Consider the following 21641-nt stretch of genomic DNA (forward strand, 5'->3'; position numbering starts at 1 on the left):
AGGACTGCAGAAAACACTACATAGGTCAAACAGGAAGACAGCTAACGATCCGTATCCATGAACACCAACTAGCCACAAAACGACATGACCAGCTATCCTTGGTAGCCACACATGTGGATGACAAGCAACATGAGTTCGACTGGGACAACACTACTATTATAGGACAAGCCAAACCGAGAACAGCCAGGGAATTCCTAGAGGCATGGCACTCATCCACAGATGCTATTAACAAATACATCGACCCGGACCCAATATACCGGCCACTGCAGTGGACAGCTGGAACTCACAACCGGAAGCGGCAGGTACAAACCACTATGAATGCTGGAGAAAAGATCACAGAAGCGCTTCACAGGAGGCTCCCAAGCACTGAGGATGTCACCTAGACAGGGGATGAAATGTCTGCAACACAAATTCCCAGCTTGGTGAACAGAACCACAATGATAAATTGATGGTTTTCCTCCCTAACGTTAAGAATTTGCCAGTTAACGCCATGCTAGTGTTAAAAGATATCAAATAAACCTAACTTAATGCTGAAATTGCTGCAAGGTAGAATCTCATACTTTTCATTCTTAGGAAAGGTGAGAGTGCAAAGCCAATAAATGATGTGTGAAGAGACATGTACCAAAAAGAAAACATACCGAGCGTCATGGTCTTGAATGCCTCTGCATTTGTTTTGTGTTTTGCTGATGCATCACCTGATGTACAGAAAATTGTACTACTCCTCATATTTTTTTGTGTGTGGGTAACCAAGAGTGTTGCTACTGCTTAAAATAAGATGTTTTTAGCAAACTACTATTTAAACGATAATTGAAATGCTACTGCGAAATTTAGACACTTGGATCAGGAAGATTCTCTAGTTTGATTTCCGTTTGCTGATTTTGGGTGGAATTAAACATAGCTAAAATTTGCTTAAATGGCCCTTGGAATTGGGTGTGGATAAGATGGAGAATCAATTTTAGCTTGCTGTGTAAGGTACTCTGCGTGCGTGGATACTTGATAAAAACAGGATTGAGCACTTCTGTGATGTTCCATCAGTTCAATCTCCAGCTGATATTTTGGGTTGGAATTTTGATCCTGGATTGGAAATGAGTGAGTGCCCATAATAGGTTAGTTGGTAGGCATGTCAGCTTCCCAGCTCCATTCTGCCATTAGTCTTTTTTTTGAGGTGGCTATGGAGGTTTGCATTGTAAGCTGCCTGCACTTAGGCTCAATAAGAGGCTCTTGGGGCTAATTTAAAGGAAACTGACCAGAGTTCTCCAACCGAGTGTGAGGGACCAAGTTAGGTGTCTGTTTGTGGCATTCCAGGAATAAGTGGGAGAGAAAACTCCAAGCAGAGTGAGGTTGCAGAAGACTGTAGAAAGTTGCAGAGGGAAGTGGGAGTTCTTATACATGAATAACAAAAATCTATCATCCACGTTCAGCAGAAAATAGACCATGACACCATAAAATGCAGGGGAGAATTAGGCTATTTAGCCCATCACATCTGCTCCACCATTTGGTCATGGTTGATATGTCTCCTGCCTTCTTTTTGGAATGTTTGGTCCCCTTACTAATCAAGAACTTTCTATTTCTGTCTTAAATGCACTCACAGTCTTCTGTGGCAATGGGTTCCACCGATTCACCACCCTATAGTTGAAAAAATTCTTCCTCATCTGAGATCTGAAGGTGTGTCCTGTGGTCTCTAATCTTTTCCACTTTATTCAGCCCTCTCAGTAATTCTATAAGTTCCAATGAGATCCTTCCTTCATCTTTATAAACTCTGTTGTACACGGACCCAGCGTCTTCAGCTGCCCCTCTTATGACAAGCCCTACATTTCTGAGATTATTCTTGTAAACTTCCTCTGAACACTCCTCCTCTAAAGTCAGCACATCCTTCCTGAGGTATGAGGCCCAAAACTGCTCTCAATATTCCAATGCAGTCTGACCAGAGCCTTATATGGCTTCAGCAGTACATCCCTGCTCTTGTATTCTAACCCTCTTGAAGTGAATGCGAACATTGCATTTGCTTTCCTAACTGCCAACTGAACCTGCATGTGAACCTTAAGAGAATCCTGAACCAGGACTCTCAGTCTCTTTGTGTTTCAGATTTCTGAAGGCAGTCCCCATTTATAAAATAGTTCATGCCTCTATTCTTCCTACCAAAGTACATAACCTCACACTTTCCCAGATTGTATTCCATCTGCCCCATTTTGCCCACTCTCCTTGCCTGTCCAATTCCTTCTGCAGCCTCCCTACCTCTTCAACACTGCCTGCGTGTCCACTTATTCCTTCATCTATCTGTGTTATCTGCAGTTCCTTCATCCAGATTGCTCATGTTTAACATGAATAATTTTGGTCCCAACACTGACCCTTGTGGAACTCCATTAATCACTAGCCATTTCATCTTTTTCCCCACCCCCGCTCCCCCCAACACACACACACACACACACACACACACACACACACACACACACACCCTCCCGCAACATTCATTTTTTAGTTGTCCTTTGCTGGTTTTTAATGGTTTCCTAATCCTCTGGCTTCCCATTAGCCTTCACTGCGTTGTATGATTTTTCTTTTGCTTTTATGCTGTCCCTGACTTCCCTTGTCTGCTCTGGTTGCACTCCTCCCCTTAGAATATTTCATCTGTACTGGGATTCATTTTCTGCTGTGATTTCCAAATTAACCCCAGGAACCGCAGTCATTGCGGCTCCACCATCTTCCCATTATCTTTACTCAATTGTAATACTATTACATCCTCTTCAAGCTTCTCTCTCAAACTAGAGGGTGAATTTCTCATATGATGGTCACTGCCCCCGAGGGTTCCTTCACCATAAGCTTCCTGCTTAAGTCTGCGTCATTACACATCATTAAATTCAGAATTGCCAGTTCCCTAGTAGGCTCTACCACTAGCTTCTCTAAAAAAAAATTCTTGTAGGCATTCCACAAATTCCTTTTCTTGGATCCACTATTTTCCCAGTCCAGCATATTGAAGTTCTCCATGATTATTGAGATAGAAAAGGTATGTAAGAAAAGCACTATCACGATTTTTATTTTTTTTGTTCCACATTCTTGACTACTGCTAAGAAGCCATAACTCCCATCAGGATCTTTTCTGCTTTGCAATTCCTTCCCTTTACCCACCGATTCCATGCTTCTGACCCTATATCACTTGCCATCAATTTCATTTTATTTCTTCCCAACAAAATAACCCTATCTTCTCTGCCCACCTGCCTGCCCTTTCAATAGGGCACAAATCTTTGGATATTTAGTACCTGACCCTGATCCCCTTACAGCTACTTGCTTGCAATGCCCCCAAAATCGTACCTGCCAATTTCAAGTTAAACTAAGTTAAGCATAATCTGCCAAACCTTGGCCCAGTGGCCCATCTGGTCCAGGTCCCGTTGCACTCTAAGATAATCTTCACTGTCCACTACAGTTTCTATTTTTGTGTCATCTGCAAACTTAGGAACAATGCCTTCTGTGTTCACATCCAAATCATTTACATCAGTTACCGAGCATGGATACCGCTGGTCACCATCACCAGGGAAAACAGCCCCAGCCGGTTCAGCCTCTCCCTATAGCTCAAATCCTCCAATCCTGGCAACATCCTTGTAAATCTTTTCTGAACCCTTTCAAGTTTCACAACATCTTTCCGATAGGAAGGCGACCAGAATTGCATGCAGTATTCCAACACTGGCCTAACCAATGTCCTTTACAGCCACAACATGTACTCAATACTCTGACCAATAAAGGAAAGCATACCAAACGTCATCTTCGCTATTATATCTACCTGCGACTCCACTTTCTAGGAGCTATGAACCTGCAAGGTTTCTTTGTTCAGCAACACTCCCTAGGACCTTACTATTAAGTGTATACGTCCTGCGAAGATTTGCTTTCCCAAAATGCAGCACCTCACATTTATCTGAATTAAACTCCATCTTCCATTTCTCAGCCCATTGGCCCATCTGGTCCAGATCCTGTTGTAATTTGAGGTAACCCTCTTCGCTGTCCACTACACCTCCAATTTTGGTGTCATATGCAAACTTACTAACTGTACCTCTTATGCTTGCATCCAAATCATTTATGTAAATGACAAGAAGTAGAGGACCCAGCACCGATCCTTGTGGCACTCCACTGGTCACAGGCCTCCAGTCTGAAAAACAACTGTCCACCACCACCACCCTCTGTCTTCTACTTTTGAGCCAGTTCTGTATCCAAATGGCTAGTTCCCCCTATTCTTTGAGATCTAACCTTGCTAATCAGTCTCCCATGGGGAACCTTGTCGAGCGCCTTACTGAAGTCCATATAGATCACATCTACTGCTCTGCCCTCATCAATCTTTTTTGTTACTTCTTCAAAACACTCAATCAAGTTTGTGAGACATGATTTTCCATGCACAAAGCCATGTTGACTATCCCTAATCAGCCCTTGCCTTTCCAAATACATGTACATCCTGTCCCTCAGGATTCCCTCCAACAACTTGCCCACCACTGAGGTCAGGCTCACCGGTCTATAGTTCCTTGGCTTGTCTTTACTGTCCTTCTTAAACAGTGGCACCACATTAGCCAACCTCCAGTCTTCCGGCACCTCACCTGTGACTATCGATACAAGTATCTCAGCAAGATGGCCAGCAATCACTTCTCTAGCTTCCCACAGAGTTCTCAGGTGCACCTGATCATGTCCTGGGGATTTATCCACCTTTTAACTGTTTCAAGACATCCAGCACTTCCTCCTCTGTAATCTGGACATTTTGCAAGATGTCACCATCTGAGGAAGTAACAAAGAGGATTGATGAGGCCAGAGCAGTAGATGTGATCTATATGGACTTCAGTAAGGCGTTCGACAAGGTTCCTCATTGGAGACTGATTAGCAAGGTTAGATCTCATGGAATACAGGAGAACTAGCCATTTGGATACAGAACTGGCTCAAAGGTAGAAGACAAAGGGTGATGGTGGAGGGTTGTTTTTCAGACTGGATGCCTGTGACCAGTGGAGTGCCACAAGGATCGGTGCTGGGTCCTCTACTTCTTGTTATTTACATAAATAATTTGGATGCGAGCATAAGAGGTACAGTTAGTAAGTTTGCAGATGTCACCAAAATTGGAGGTGTGGACAGCGAAGAGGGTTACCTCCGATTCCAACAGGATCTTGACCAGATGTGTCAATGGGCTGAGAAGTGGCAGACGGAGTTTAATTTAGATAAATGTGAGGTGCTGCATTTTGGGAAAGCAAATCTTCGCAGGACTTATACACTTAATGGTAAGGTCATAGGGAGTGTTGCTGAACAAAGAGACCTCGGAGTGCAGGTTCATAGCACCTTGAAAGTGGATTTGCAGGTGGATGTGATAGTGAAGATGACGTTTGGTATGCTTTCCTTTATTGGTCAGAGTACTGAGTACAGGTGTTGGGAGGTCATGTTGTGGCTGTAAAGGACATTGGTTAGGCCACTTTTGGAATGCTGCGTGCAATTCTGGTGTCCTTCCTATCAGAAAGATGTTGTGAAACTTGAAAGGGTTCAGAAAAGATTTACAAGGATGTTGCCAGGGTTGGATGATTTGAGCTATAGGGAAAGGCTGAACAGACCGGGGCTGTTTTCCCTGGACTGTCGGAGGCTGAGGGGTGACCTTATAGAGGTTTACAAAATTATGAGGGGCATGGATAGGATAAATAGGCAGTCTTTTCCCTGGGGTCGGGGAGTCCAGAACTAGAGGGCATAGGTTTAGGGTGAGAGGGGAAAGATATAAAAGAGACCTACGGGGCATCCTTTTCACACACAGAATGGTACGGTAATGAAATGAACTGCCAGACAATGAGGTGGAGGCTGGTACAATTGCAACATTATAAAAGGCATTTGGATGGGTATATGAATAGGAAGGGTTTGGAGGGATATGTGCCGGTGCTGGCAGGTGGGACTAGATTGGGTTGGGATATCTGGTTGGCATGGACGAGTTGGACCGAAGGGTCTGTTTCCATGCTGTACATTTCTATGACTCTGACTCCTGCTTTCAAGTGTGTCTTTTTGTTAATTTGGCTAGCTTACTGTGGATCCCATGTGATGTACCCTTACAAACCAGTCTACCATGTGAAACTTTGAATGCTTTGCCGATGTCCGTGTTGCTCTGCCTTCATCAACTGTCTTTGTCAACTCTTCAAAAAACTCAATCAAGTTAGTGAGACATGATTTCTGATGCACCAAGCCATGTTGACTTTCAGCGACCTCAGAGTTTCTTTGTCTTAGTGTCAGACTAGTTGCAAAAAAACAAAACTGTCCACATTCATCCGACATGTTCTAATAAGAACCAAGAGCCAAAAGTTTGCTCCCAGCAGTGGTTCTTTGAAATTTATGGGATTCCCATCCGTTTGAGGATGCATTGCAGATGTTGGATTGAATGCCCGACACTAATTCCCACTCCTAAAGCAACAGTGGCATTACTTGATTATTCTTCACTACAGTAGCTGTGAGCACTTTATTAAAGGGCAGAAACTTCCATGAATTTTGGAATTGGGTCGAAGTGTGGAAGGTGGACTCGGCATGGAGTGACTGCTGGATTTGGGGTCCCAGGCACCCCACTTTACATATGATGTATATGTGGCACATTGAAACTTAGAAAGATCATCTAACCCCCCAGGAGATCATATGTTATGTCGCTTAATTTCTAGACCAGCCCTTCTTTAGATCTTCAGGCTATTTCCATGGTTTGATCCTCTGGTGAGTTCTCCTATGCCCTTCTGGACGCCAGAACATGTCACCTCACTGAAAGTAGCAGTCTCTAGATTTATATAGGAACCAGTGGTGTTAGGGGAATGTACAACCTTGGCAATATGAAGTGCCAATTTTGTAATCTTTGTTTTACTAACCTTTCAAGGGAAAGACAGTGACTACATATCCTGCAATGAGCAGAAATTATCACCATAGGCCAAAACCTAATTTAGCCAGACCGTATATAATAATACTTAGTCTTGCTGGTACACATGCCAGAGTGAAAAACTGTAACTGAGAACATTTGGGTTTTTAAAAAAAAATCATTACTCCCAATCTATCTGATTTGATCATTTTCTTTGATTTAATACAAAGAATGAAAATGTTCTTTTCGAAAGATTTTGAAATAGTACACTTAGCAGTCTGTCCCAGCACCTCCCAGTTTCTCCTTGATGCTTGTAATGATGATATCAGCAGCAGCTGCAGCGGTTTACTTTCCTCTTCACATGCTTTGGTATATTTTTGTTTTCATGTATCTTGCAGATTACATTCATGCGAATGATTGGAATTTCCAATGATGGTATGCAATCATGCAGGCATATCTGTTGTTTTTTTTCGGTTCTCAGTGGAGTAGATTGATCTTATAAAGGTTATCACTGGTCAGATCTTATACTTAATCAACAAGTTGTGAATCCTGACCAATCCAAATGACTTGCACTGTACTGACTAATTCCTCTTCTTTATAAAGTTCAATGTCCTAATCTCTCTTGTTCTACAGTCTAGCCATTAAAACTTGTAAACGGTCTGGTAGTTTCAAATAAATATATTAGTAGTGGCCTCTCTGCAATGCTGTGCTTTATCGTAGAAATGTCAGCACAAAAGGAGGCTCATCAGACTGCCAACATTTCCAGTTTCAACTTAAAGCTCCAAATCCCCTTGATCGTTTTTCTTTTATCTGCACTTTTAATAGGGGACTCAGTTTAATTAACTGTTTGACTGTATTGGTAGCACTCGCTTTTTCTGAGTCTGATGTTTGTGGATACAATCTCACTCCATGTAGTTGAGCGTAAACTGGGGGCTGATAGCGCAGCAGTCTCTCAGCGCTGCGCTATCAGAAGTGCTGTCTTTTAGTTCAGAAAACCAATATCCTGTCTGCTCTCTCAGGTGGATGTAAAAGGTCCCACACCATTATTTTGAAGAAAGGCACACAGCTTCTCACTGGTGTTCAAGGCAATATTTATTTCTTTGGTAGTTGTGTTCTTTGTGTTATGACAGTGGCTACATTTCAAAAATTTTAATGCAGTTGTGAAGCCCTTTGAGACATTCTGAGGTAGTGAAAAGTGCCGAATTCTATTGTATTCCATGTTCTAAGAACCATTAAAGTAAGAAAACAAATTCAACCTCTCCCTTCGTGTTAATCCTTAATACAAATTCACCAACAAAGCTATGAGGGAGCACTTTGGGACCAATGATTTTAATTCTATTAGTTTTAAGATAGCTATGCATAAGGTTAGGCCTTGTATAAGAGTTAGAATTGTTAATTGGAGTAACGCTAATTTTAATGGTACGAGACAGGAACTTTTAAAAGTTGATTGGAATAAACTGTTCTCAGTTAAAGAGATGACTGGCAAGTGTGAGGCTTTCAAAAGTGAGATTAGGGAAGTTCAGAGGCAGTATACTTCTGTTAGAGTGAAGGGTAAAGCTTGTAGGAGTAGGGAACAATAGATGAAATAAGACTTTGAGGCTCTCAAAAATAAGGAGGTGTATTTTAGGTATAGACATCTGGGATCAACTGAATCTCTTCAAGAATATAGGGGATGTAGGGGCATTCTTAAGAGGATGACTAATGTTGTACCTTTATTTAGGAAAGTCTGTAAGGAGAAGCCTGAAACTATATACTGGTGAGTCTGACATCAGTGGTAGGTAAGTTGTAGGGAGGGGATTCTAAGAGATAGGATTTACATGCATTTGGAGAGGTAAGGACTGATTTAGGATAATCAGCATGGCTTTGTCCATGGGAACTTGTGTCACACAAACTTGCTTGAGTTTTTTAAGGACATGATCCAAAATGATAGCTGAAAGCAGAAGGTAGACATCATCTACTTGGAATATTGTAAAGTCTTTGTCAAAGTTCTGTATGGTAGACTGGTTAGTAAAGTTAGATCAAATGGATTCAAGGAGAGCTTGCCAATTGAACTCAAAATTGGTTTCACAGTAGGAGATAGAGGGTGGTGATGGAGGGTTGTATTTTGGACTGGAAGCCTGTGACCAATGCTGGTTCCACTATTGCTTGTCATTTATATAAATGGTTGAGAAAAGAATTTAGGACGCATGGTTAGTAAGTTTACGGATGACGCCAAAATTGGAGGTATAGTTGACAGTGAAGGAGGCTATCTAAGATTACAAAAGGATCTTGATCAATTGGGCCAATGGGCTGAAGAGTGACAGAGTTTAATACGGATAATGCGAAGTATAGCATTTTGGTAAAGTGAACAAAGCAGGACTTACACAGTTCATGGTAGGGACTTGGGTAGTGTTGGTGAACAGAGAGACTTAGGGGTTCAGGTATAGTTCTTTGAAAGTTGCATCACAGATAGACAGGGTGGTTTGGAAGGCATTTAGTATGCTTGTCTTCATTGCTCAGATCATTGAGTGTAGGAATTGAAGTTGTACAGGACATGAGTGAGGTCAGTTTTGGAGTACTGTGTACAGTTCTGCTCTCCTTAGGGAGGATATTTTTAAATTGGAGAGGGTTCAGAAGAGATTTACAAGGATGTTGCTGGGACTGGAGGGTTTGAGTTATATGGAGAGCTGGACTTTTTTCACTGGAGCATAGGAGGTTGAGGGGTGACCATAAAGAGATTTACAAAATCATGGGTGGCATAGATAAGATGAATAACAAAGGTCTTTTCCCTAGGATGGGAGTGTTTAAAACTAAGGGACATATTTTTATGGTGAGAGGATAAATAATTAAAAGGGGCAACTATGTCACATAGAGGGTGGCATTATATAGATTGAACTGTCAGAGTAAGTGGTAGATGCAGGTACACTTATAACATTTAAAAGACATTTGGGCAGGTACGTGAATAGGAAAGGTTTTGCAGATAAGTGGCACGAGTTTAGTTTGGGAAACTTGGGTCAGCATGAATGAGTTGGACCAAAGAGCCTGCTTCCATGCTGTATGATTCTGTCTAATGGAAATAATTTTTCATTATTTGTTTTCTTTATCATTTCAAAATTTGGTGCTTCTGATCTTTTTATGCAGTAATGAATGCAGCTCTGTTTTTAATCTGTCTCATCATAATTATGTTCATCTTATCCTGGGTGTTATCCTCAGAATCAACTTGGTGTTTTTATGGCTCCATTATTCTTTCTACAGTGGGGTCTGTAAAGCTGCACACAATTTGGCAACAGTTAGCCTAGTGAATATTTGTACAAATTAATCATCACTTTCTTGCTTCTGTGTTCATGCAGGTGTATTTTGTTAATAGTTCCTTCATTACCATTGAAATCACATTAAATAAATTTTCTGGAGTATAATAGTTGCAATTGTAAGTTTCTTAAGATCCAATTATTTACAGGATATCATAATGTGTTATAATTAAAGTTGCATACTTTAACGCATGTGTGAATTTCTCTACAGTTATTTCAACTGTACAAGTTATCCAGTTGTAGAAGTTCCAAATGAGTTAGTAGTGTTAGGTAACATTAATGCAAATTGCTGTTCGCAAGGTCTGGCTGTGGCAATGGAGGGCACAACTTGAAATGATGGACAAGAAACTCAGATTGGTCCAATATTAAAATATACCACAGGTACATAATCCTTTACCCAAAATCCTTGGAACCAGTTGTTTTTCTGATTTGGAATTTTTTGGCTTTGGAATAAATTACATTTTCACAGTGAAAGTTAAAAAATTATGTAACAGAAGACACATGTGAGTAGTACGAGCACTGACACACAATTGCTAACTGCCCATGCTGGGCCACGCTGCCACATCACATCTAAGTGATGTGGTTCGTGTGGGTGAGTTTGAGTCACCTGTTTGCATGCCAAAATGATGCTCCACACTCTATGAAAACAATTTCGGATTTCAGAGCTTTTTGGATTTTGGAAAAAGGATTGTGTACCTGTAGTTTGTAAACACGTTTTCTTATATAGTACATAAATTTAATAACAAAACTAGAGTTTTCTGAACATTGTTAGTCATTACCAGATATACAAGTATTACTAATGTGCATGGTGTAATTAAGTAGAACAGCAGCTAATCTCTCTAAAGTATCCTAAATCCATTAGAAAATCAGATGGTGCTAATATCCCTGGAAAAATGTCCCCCTTGACCATTTTCTTTTAAGTTTTAACCTTTTACTTCCTTTCTGAAAGATGTCTCCAGATGTACCCAAAACCTTTTCCACTAACTAGGATTCCTTCACCAGCAGACCTTAACAGTATTGTCATGATATTTGACCATGGGAGGAATCTGTGCTGAATGTAATTTTGACACTTAAGGGCCAATACTTGTATTTCTACCAAAGGTTGTTTATACAAATAGGATTATCCTTTTATTAATCCAACATCCTAAAGCTAATTGTAGGACTTGTAGTCTTATCATTGCTGAGTTAGCTCAACTCCCAGATCAAATCTGGAGCATTAAGCTATTTATGGCTCAGCTTCTATATTAACTAAATTATGCAGAGAGACATAGATAGGATGCAGAGCTGGGCTGAGAGGTGGCAAATGGAGTTTAACGTGGACAAGTGTGAGGTGATACACTTTGGCCGGAGTAATCTGAATGCAAAGTACTGGGCTAATGGTAGGATTCTTGGGAGTGCAGATGAGCAGAGAGATCTCGGTGTCTATGTACACAGATCCCTGAAAGTTGCCACCCAGATTGACAGGGTTGTTAAGAAGGCATACAGTGTTTTGGCCTTTATTAATAGAGGGATTGAGTTCCGGAAACAGGAGGTTATGCTGCAGCTGTACAAAGCTCTGGTATGGCCACACTTGGAGTATTGTGTACAGTTCTGGTCACCGCATTATAAGAATGATGTGGAAGCTTTGGTAAGGGTGCAGAGGAGATTTACTAGGATGTTGCCTGGTATGGAAGGAATGTCTTACGAGGAAAGGCTGAGGGCCTTGAGGCTGTTCTCGTTAGAGAGAAGAAGATTGAGAGGTTACTTAATAGAGACATACAAGATAATCAGAGGGTTAGATAGGGTGGACAGGGAGAGCCTTTTTCCAAGTATGGGGACGGCAAACACGAGGGGGCACAACTTCAAAGTGAGAGGAGATAGGTATAAGACAGATGTCAGAGGTAGTTTCTTTACTCAGAGAGTAGTAAGGGTATGGGATGCTTTGCCTGCATTGGTAGTAGAATCGCTAAATTTAAGTGCATTTAAGTCGTCATTGGACAGGCAAATGTACGTGCATGGAATAGTGTAGGTGGGATGGGCTTCAGATTAGTATGACAGGGCGGCGCAACATCGAGGGCCGAAGGGTCTGTACTGCGCTGTAATATTCTATGTTCTTTGTTCTAGACTAAACTTACTGTGTAATTGAAGGGCTACACCCGCAACCCCCCCCTTCCCCCAAATACATCTCTCAACTATGTATATAAATCATTAATGGTGTATGCTAGATTTTGATCAATAAATATATCCATCAGTGCCAAAAATATTACTCATATTTTCAAATACAATATCAAATTTCTCCAAGTTGTGCTTAGGAGACCAAGTGGATTTCTATATTGCAAAGTACCAGTTGCAATTCTATACCTCAGACTTTTCATTGCAAGAGCTAGTGTTTCACTCTGGTCACTCAGCAGAGAAAAAAAGACTGAATTCCAGAGGTAAGATGAGAGTGACTGCTGTAGACACCAAGTCAGTATTTGAGAAAGTGTGCCCTAAAGCAATTGTAGTAAAATTTACATAAATGGGAAAGAACAGAAAATCCTCCATTGGTTAGAGTCGTACCTAGTGCAGAAAAGAAGGTACCTTTTAATTGTTGGAATCCAGGTATCTCTGCTCTAGAGCATTAATGTATGAGTTTCACTATGCTCAAACATCTTTTAGTTGCTTCATTGAAGACCAGTTAGCAGTGTCCAGTTCCACTCTCAAATCTTCAGATATTGAAGTGATCCTTGGCTAAGTGGCAAGGAACATTCATACTATATAATATCAGGCAGTGATCATCTTCAAAGAGAAAGTCTAATTATCTTTACTTTTCCTGTTATGATAAACATTCACTTCCTGTAATAGACTGCCAAAGTTTCGTCAATAGCATCTTTCAAACTAGCAATCTCTAACACCCAGAAGGAAAAGGGCACCAAACGTATATTACTTCTCAGTTCCAAGTTAGTTAGAAGTATATTGCTATTCTTTCATCATAACAGTACCTACCCCACATGGACTACAGCAGGTCAAGTAAACAAGTCTTTGAGCATTTTCTTAGTTCTCCTCTGGAACATTGACCATTTGAAAATTGAGAAACAGGACCTATCAGGGTAGATGCTTTTCCACCATCCCGACATAATGTCCAGTCCACCGAAGTTGTTTTTTTTTCAGTTTTGCCCGAGTCCTTATGGATCTGGCTTCAAAAAGGACATTAGAGTATGTTGCTTGTTGAGTCCATAGGATGTGGCAGATGCATTGCTGATAGAATGTTTTTGAATAGTAGATTATGTCTTGGATATACAATCCAGGTTTCACTGAAGTACAGCAATGTGGTGATGATAGTTGCTCTGTAAATTTAAGACTTCTGTTGACTTGCTTTGTTGTCAAACACTCAATCCTGTAATTTGTAGAAGACTGAGCTAATGCAGCTAAGAGCATGGGAACTAGGAGCAATCAACCTCCTCAGCATGCTCTGCCATTTAATAAACTCATGGCTGATCTCATCTCAGCCTCAGCTCCACTTTTTAACTGCACATTCTCCATAATCCTTTAACCTGTTGCTAATTAAAAATCTGTCTACTCCTTAAATTTATTCAGTATCCCAGCTACAACTACACTCTAGAGTAGTGAATTCCACTGGTACATGAGCCTTTGAGAGAAATAATTCCTCTACGGTTGGATCTCTTTGTCAAGCGTGGTCTTTTGGTGGAGGAGTTTACAGGAAAAGCTCATCAAAGTATTTCAGAGTTCTTCAAAATATATGGGAGTCGGAAGTTTGGCTGAACAAGTGTGGACTGATCTATGCATTTTACATTGGAGTGAGAGTGGTGTAATGATAATGTCTTTGAGTTAATAATTCAAAGGTTCAAAGTAATGCTCTGAGGGCAAAGATTCAAATCCTACCAAGACAGCTGATGAAATTTTAAATTAATAATTAGGTAATATAGAGCTAATCCCATGTAATGATGATCATTTGTTTGTTATAACCAGTCTGGTTTATGTTTCTTTATGGAAGGAAATATACCATACTTATCCAATCTGACTTATGTGTGACTCCAGACTCTCAGCAATGTGGGTGGCTGTGTTTTCTGAATGGTATACAATGGTAAACAATTCTTGGCTTTGCCCACGATGTCATATAAGAATTAAAGGTCACTGAAGTTCTTGGAAGCAGAATTGAAGAGATTTGAGATTGGCTTGCAAGCCTGGAGCAGAGTAGACAACAACACAAATTGTAGATCATGCGCTGTCTCTGGGCAATTTAAATTTGACAAGGAGGCAAGTGATTGCGATGTGAACATAGGAGGTATGGTTGGTAGGTTTGTAGATACCACCAAAATTGGAGGTGTAGTGGACAGCAAAGAAAGTTACCTCTGGGTACTATGGGATCTTGATCAGGACCAATGGGCTGAGGAATGGCAGATGGAGTTTAATTCAGGTAAATGTGAGGTAATGTATTTTGGACAGGCAAATCAGGGTGGCGGTTATACACCTAATGGTAAGATCCTGGGCAGTATTGCTGAACAGAGAGACCTTGAAATGCAGGTTCATATTTCACTGAAAGTGGAGTCACAGGTAAATAGTACAGTGAACAAGGCACTTGATATGCTTAGCTTTATTGGTCGGTGAATTGATTATAGGAGTTGGGAGGTCATGTTGTGTCTGTACAGGACATCGTTAGGCCACATTTGGAATACTGCGTGCAATACTGGTCTACCTGCTATAGGAAGGATGTTGTGAGACTTGAAAGGGTTCAGAAAATACCTGCAAGGATTGGAAGGTTTGCTCTATAGGGAGAGACTGAATAGACTGGGGTGAAAATAGACTATTTTCCCTGGATTGTCGGACGCTGAAGGATGATCTTGTAGACGTTCATAAAATCATGAGGGGCATGAGTAGGATAAATGGACAAGGTCTTTTCCCCAAAGGTTTAAAAGGAGAGGGGAAAGAGACCTAAGGGACAAATTTTTCACGCAGAGAGTGGTGTGCGTATGGAATGAGCTTAAAATCTGATTGAAGATTTGTAGCTCGGGTATCCGTTGTTGTGGTTCTGCTCGCCGAGCTGGAAGTTTTTGCTGCAAACGTTTCGTTCCCTGGCTAGGGAACATCATCAGTGCTGTTGGAGCCTCGTGTGAAGCGCTGCTTTGATGTTTCTTCCGGTATTTATATTGGTTTGTTCTTGCCGCTTCCGGGTGTCAGTTTCAGCTGCAGTGATTTGTATGTGGGGTCCAGGTCGATGTGTCTGTTGATGGATGTTCTTGCCGTTTCCGGGTGTCAGTTTCAGCTGTAGTGGTTTGTATATGGTGTCCAGGTCAATGTGTCTGTTGATGGTTGTCTGAGTGTATGGCTACTAGAGATAGCTGGTCGTGTCGTTTTGTGGCTAGCTGATGTTCATGGATGCGGATTGTTAGCTGTCTTCCTGTTTGTCCTATATAGTGTTTTGTGCAGTCCTTGCATGGTATCTAGTAGCCATACACTCAGACAACCAGCAACATGAATTTGACTGGGAAAACACCACTATCATAGGACAAGCCAGACAGAGAACAGCCAGAGAATTCCTAGAAGCATGGCATTCATCCCCAAACTCCATCAACAGACACATTGACCTGGACACCATATACAAACCACTACAGCTGAAACTGACACCCGGAAACGGCAAGAACATCCATCAACAGACACATCGACCTGGACCCCACATACAAATCACTGCAGCTGAAACTGACACCCAGAAGCGGCAAGAACAAACCAATATAAATACCGGAAGAAACATCAAAGCAGCACTTCACACGAGGCTCCAACAGCACTGATGATGTTCCCTAGCCAGGGAACGAAACGTTTGCAGCAAAAACTTCCAGCTCGGTGAGCAGAACCACAGCAATGGAATGAGCTGCCAGAGGAAGTGGTGGAAGCTGGTACAATTACGACATTTAAAAGGCTGAGTATGTTATGAGGAAGGGTTTAGAGGGATATGGGCCAAATGCTGGCAAAGAGGACTCGATTCAGTTAGGATGTCGAGTAAGCATAGACGAGTTGGACTTGAAGGGCCTGTTTCTGTGATTATATATCTCTATGACTCCATGTGAGTTGAGAACTAGCATGTAAGTGACAGTGTTAGGTTTGTACATGCACTAGGCATTGATTCCATTTCTGTTTCGTCTTTTGTTTTTCACTTTACTCTCTTCATGAAAGTGATGATGCATTTCTAATAGGCAAAGGGGATGTAATAAATCTGTATATATTCAGTACAGAAATATGAAGTTTCTGCTACTATTCAGTTTGAGGTTCCTAATTTACCAGTCTATGTTTTTGTCTCTGTTTCAGATGGTTTATGAAGTATAATCATGTGAACCCAGAGGAGGCTGTGAGGATTCATATAGATGTTCAAGCAAAAAAGTCGGTAGGAATACACTGGGGAACATTTGCTTTAGCCAATGAGGTAAGTCCTTTGCCTATCAGAGTGCCATTTCAGACACCTGACAGTTAATTTTAATGTTTGTAATTCATATACTTGAATTTTCATATGATTTATCTTGGATAGATCAGAAGTAAAAAAAATAAAGTGGCAGTTGCAATCTCTGTTAGCACTGTTCTGCATGTGTGAATCTTTGACAGTATATGTTGACTGACCAACTCTATCTATTTAGGCTCTCCACAGAAATTGTTAACATTTAAAGAGAAATTTGCCAGCTGGGATCAATCGAAGTTTACACACAGCTCTCCAGGATTCACTTTGATTTATCCAGCTGTATTCTAGCTGCTCTCCAAAATATGAGATTTCATGGGGATCCTTTCATACGCTGTTGTCTAAATTACCTTCCAGCTTTGCTTCAAAACCTCACAAATGTAGACATTTCAGTTAAAGTTTGGGCATCACTACATTCCTGGGTCGAGGGAGTGGTACTGGAAAAGCACAGCAGGTCAGGCAGTATCTGGGGAGCAGGAGATTTGACATTTCAGGCCAAAGCTGCTTCTGCTCCTGTTCCTGCTCCTTGGATGCTGCCTGACCTGCTGTGCTTTTCCAGCACCACATTCTTGACTCTGATTTACGGCATCTGCAGTCCTGTCTCCCATCACAACATTCCTGCTGAGTGATGTATAAAGTGACTAGCAGGAGGCTGGAAGAACACAGCAAGCCACACAGCATCGGGAGGTGGTGAAGTCAACATTTTGTGTATAACCTGAAATGTCGATTTCTCCACCTCCCTGATGTTGCCTGGCTGGCTGTGTCTTCCAGCCTCCTGCGTGTCGACTTTGGATTCCAGCATCTGCAGTTTTTTTTGTCTCTAACTGAATAACTTACAAAATCAGGAATACATCTGGTTTCTCATGGTGTCTGTGCCTTGGAGTCCCGGCTTTGGACAGGAGCAGACTGCTTTGTTTCAGATTCTGTGCAATCTTCTCCCAGTTCCCACAAAGCTGACTGCCTACTTCTGTTTACGAACACACACAGTTAGATTAAATCAAACATATATTTCTATCCCTACAGACCAGCTCCATGGCAATTAGCCAGTCGAAAATGTAAACTAATGATCTTTTTACTTCAACACAAACCTGGTGATACTATGACCCATTTGAATAATTTATGGTATTTATATCCTACTTTCTAGGTTTGCTGCTTCTACTAAGGAATTGATTTGTTTACAATGTCTTTTTAATTTGAACTATTTGAATAATTTAAATTGATTATTGAAATAATTATAAGCCTCAAGAAAATACAAAGAACTAAGGACTGAATAGATGTTACAGCTAACTTGGGAAAAGAGGAGACCCTAGTAGTGTTTCTACCAATTTAAAGAATTTGAGACCTTCCTTCTGTGGTCACTGACCCAATCACAGCATTGCTCTAGAAATATTCTGGTAGAAACACCTATAACAAGGGAGGAAGGAAGCAGGAACATATGTTGGGAGCTAGTGCAACCACTTTCTGCTCACAACTTACATGCAGGGAATTGCTTTGCCTGTGATTTTGTCCCTTTTGCACTGCTGTTCCTCCTCATAGTAGAAATGAGAGCAGCAGCTATTGGAGAAACAACATTTAAATAACAACCAGAAGGGTATATTCCTGCATGGAGCCTAAACATTTAGGATAGATTGGAGAAAAGAAACTAAAAAAAAATCAGACTGCATTATGATCAGGAATGGAACTTCTCCTCTGTGCCGAGTTTGAAAATTTTGAAGCAAATTACTAGACATCCACCTTTGCTCAGATTGCGATTAGCTAATTTAGCATGAACTAGGAATTTAATTTGGGATTTTAATGTGGAGCACCGTACCTCCTCATGTTTATCTGCATTCTCCATAAAAAAAACACACTCAGCTTTTGGAAATCAAAACATTGTAGCAAGGTACAAGCTAATGGTATGTGATTCTGTAATAATATCAGCATTAGTATGTATATTACTTATAAGCAAATATCTAAGAACTAATAAAGCATCACCTTTGACTATATATGACTCTTGTAAATCTGAAAGTAAAATATATTGTCCATAGGATATTGTAGATGTTACAACTTTGCAGGATTCCTCACTCTAATCAAACGTTTTATAGGTCACAGTGCATCTGCAAAATCTGATCTGTTAACTTAGAATTGTTGAGGGACAGTGGAATTTAGTTCTGCCATTTTCTTGATTGGTATCTCCTTTTTCCTGAGTATTTGTTTACGTAACCTCTTCGTTTGAGAGTAGTAAATTGGCCATGTGAATCCATAATTAAATCCCCCAAAGAGAAAGGGTAATTCTTCATCAAAACAGCTCTTCATCTGGAGAAGATAGAATCTTAGTATTCATCCTTTGCAATTGTCTGACTCATTCTGTCCTGGGTGTATCCCTTGTAATTACCTATTATTGAAACCAAGTCTGGACAGATTTTCTGTTATATTGAACAGGATTACTTGTGTAAGCACATTCCAAGTTGCTATATTCACCATCATTGCAATGGATTGCATTCATATTTTAATTAGATCTTATTCTTTCCCTACCTTGAGGGAATCTTTTGATTATCTTTCTCTTCCTCAGCATTGTTTATAATATTAAGCAGCTCCCAAAGCTTTCCTCCAGAATAAACATTTTAAAGATTTCCGTTTTAGAGAAATTAGTTAACTTTGCTGTAATTTCTTTTCTGTTTTCCTGAAGGCATTAATTAGGATGTAGTTCCTAGAGGTCATTACCTGGCAGAGCTTGTGAAAGCCAAACAGAAGCAGGTAGCCAATTTAAATAACCCGATTTCAGGTCAATTTAGGAGTAGCAGCAGGGCTGAGTGACAAGAAACCGAGTAATGATGAATGGTTGTTTATCTGATTGGCGTCAGTCTATAGAAGGGTTCTCTATAGATCATTGTTAGGATCCCTGCTCCACCTGATAATTATTAGTGACCAAGACTTTGGTGAATAAGCATATAGGTCACAGTTTCAAAGTGCGTGGGTGACACAAAACCTGCAACTGAGGAAGATGGTATTAAAGCTCAAAATGACACTGACAGATTAGTGGAATGAATGGACAAGTGACCAATGAAAATTAATGCATAGAAGTGTAAAGTTATCAATTTTAGTTGGAAGAATGGAGAGAGACAATATAAAATGTAAATTTTTACGTGTGTGGAGAAGCAAAAAGATCTGGGAAATCACAAGTCATTGAAGGTAGCAAGGTAGGTTAAGACAGTGGTATATAAAGCATATGGGATCCTGGACTTTATAAATAGGAGCATAGAGTTAAAAGGAAAAACATTGTGAAGAAAATACATAAAACACTGGTTTAACCTCAATTATAGTATTTCATCCAGTTCCCAGCATGATACTTTAGGAAGGATATGGAGGCATTAAAGAAGGTGAAGTAAAGATTCATAAGAATCATTCCATTTATGTGAAACTTCAGTTTTGGGATAGATTGAAGAAACTTGAGTTATTCTCCTTAAAGAAGAGAAGGTTGGGAGGAGATTTGATTGAGTTAATCAAAATCATGAGGGATCTGGACAGAGAAGAAAGGGAGAAATTGATCCAATTGATGGAAGGAATTAGAACCAGAGGTCATCTTTTCAAGGTGATTGTCAAAAGAATCGATGGTAACAAGAACCTAAACTACCTTATGCAGCAAGTCATTAGGATCTGGAATGCACAGCCTGAAAGTGTGTTGGAGGCAGGTTCAATCGTGGTTTTCAACAAATATTTGGATAATTACCTGTAGGGAAACATTTTGAAGGATAATAGGGAAATGAAAGGAATGGCATTAGGTGAATTACTCCTTCAAAGAGCCAGCAGACATGACTGACTGAATTCCTTCTGTGCTACTGGCATTTTGTTGATGGCATTTCCTCCTTCCTGGAACTACATATAGTGACCACCAGGTTGGCCATAAAACATGCTGACATGCCCACAGACCTTTATTTTATTCACTTTGTGCTCTCCTCTGAACAGGCTTGAGCATCTGTCTGCTGTTAGGGCTTTTTTTTGGGGGGACTTATTTTTAATTGATTTGTATGGCTGTGTTACAATACATCTCTGTAGCCATCACATCCTGAGGTGGGACTTAAATCTTGGACCTCTGGCCCAGAGTTAGGGACACCACCACTGCACCACAATGTGGCCATTTAGGAGGAAAACTCCAGGAAAATTGCTTTGACAATCTGGCTTCTGGCATGTTCTGACTTTGGACTCCCATTTAGTCTAGACATTGGTGTTCTGCTAGGTAAAAACAATGACTGCAGATGCTGGAAACCAGATTCTGGATTAGTGGTGCTGGAAAAGCACAGCAGTTCAGGCAGCATCCAAGGAGCAGTGAAATCGACATTTCGGGCAAAAGCCCTTCAGGAATAAAGGCAGTGAGCCTGAAGCATGGAGAGATAAGCTAGAGGAGGGTGGGGGTGGGGAGAAAGTAGGATAGAATACAATGGGTGAGTGGGGGAGGGGATGAAGGTGATAGGTCAGGAAGGAGAGGGTGGAGTGGATAGGTGGAAAAGGAGATAGGCAGGTAGGACGAGTCCGGACAAGTCATGGGGACAGTGCTGAGCTGGAAGTTTGAAACTAGGATGAGGTGGGGGAAGGGGAAATGAGGAAGCTGTTGAAGTCCACATTGAAGCCCTGGGGTTGAAGTGTTCCTAGGTGGAAGATGAGGCGTTCTTCCTCCAGGCGTCTGGGGGTGAGGGAGCGGTGGTGAAGGAGGCTCAGGACCTCCATGTCCTCGGCGGAGGGGGAGTTGAAATGTTGGGCCACGGGGCGGTGTGGTTGATTGGTGCGGGTGTCCCGGAGATGTTCCCTAAAGCGCTCTGCTAGGAGGTGCCCAGTCTCCCCAATGTAGAGGAGACCGCATCGGGAGCAACGGATACAATAAATGATATTAGTGGTTGTGCAGGTAAAACTTTTCTAGATGTGGAAGGCTCCTTTAGGGCCTTGGATAGAGGTGAGGGAGGAGGTGTGGGCACAGGTTGTCTGCTGCCTATGGTAGAATCCTGTCATAGAATCCCTATCATACTGAAGCAGGCCATTCAGCCCATCAAGTAAAAAATGAGGTCTGCAGATGCTGGAGATCACAGCTGAAAATGTGTTGCTGGTCAAAGCACAGCAGGCCAGGCAGCATCTCA

The 21641-nt window shown here is 41.2% G+C and overlaps 1 protein-coding gene across 10 annotated transcripts in view; it reads left to right on the top strand.

Annotated features, from left to right (window-relative positions):
* napepld (N-acyl phosphatidylethanolamine phospholipase D) overlaps positions 1 to 21641 on the top strand; it is a 62705-nt gene that overhangs the window by 15149 nt on the left and 25915 nt on the right. For all 10 annotated transcript variants that reach the window (XM_060842817.1, XM_060842816.1, XM_060842814.1 and 7 more), the window contains one exon: positions 16392 to 16506. In XM_060842817.1, coding sequence (XP_060698800.1) covers positions 16392 to 16506 — 115 coding nt within the window. The remainder of the gene's footprint in view (positions 1 to 16391; positions 16507 to 21641) is intronic.

Source organism: Hemiscyllium ocellatum, chromosome 23, assembly GCF_020745735.1.
Source record: "Hemiscyllium ocellatum isolate sHemOce1 chromosome 23, sHemOce1.pat.X.cur, whole genome shotgun sequence".
Classification (NCBI taxonomy): Eukaryota; Metazoa; Chordata; class Chondrichthyes; order Orectolobiformes; family Hemiscylliidae; genus Hemiscyllium; species Hemiscyllium ocellatum.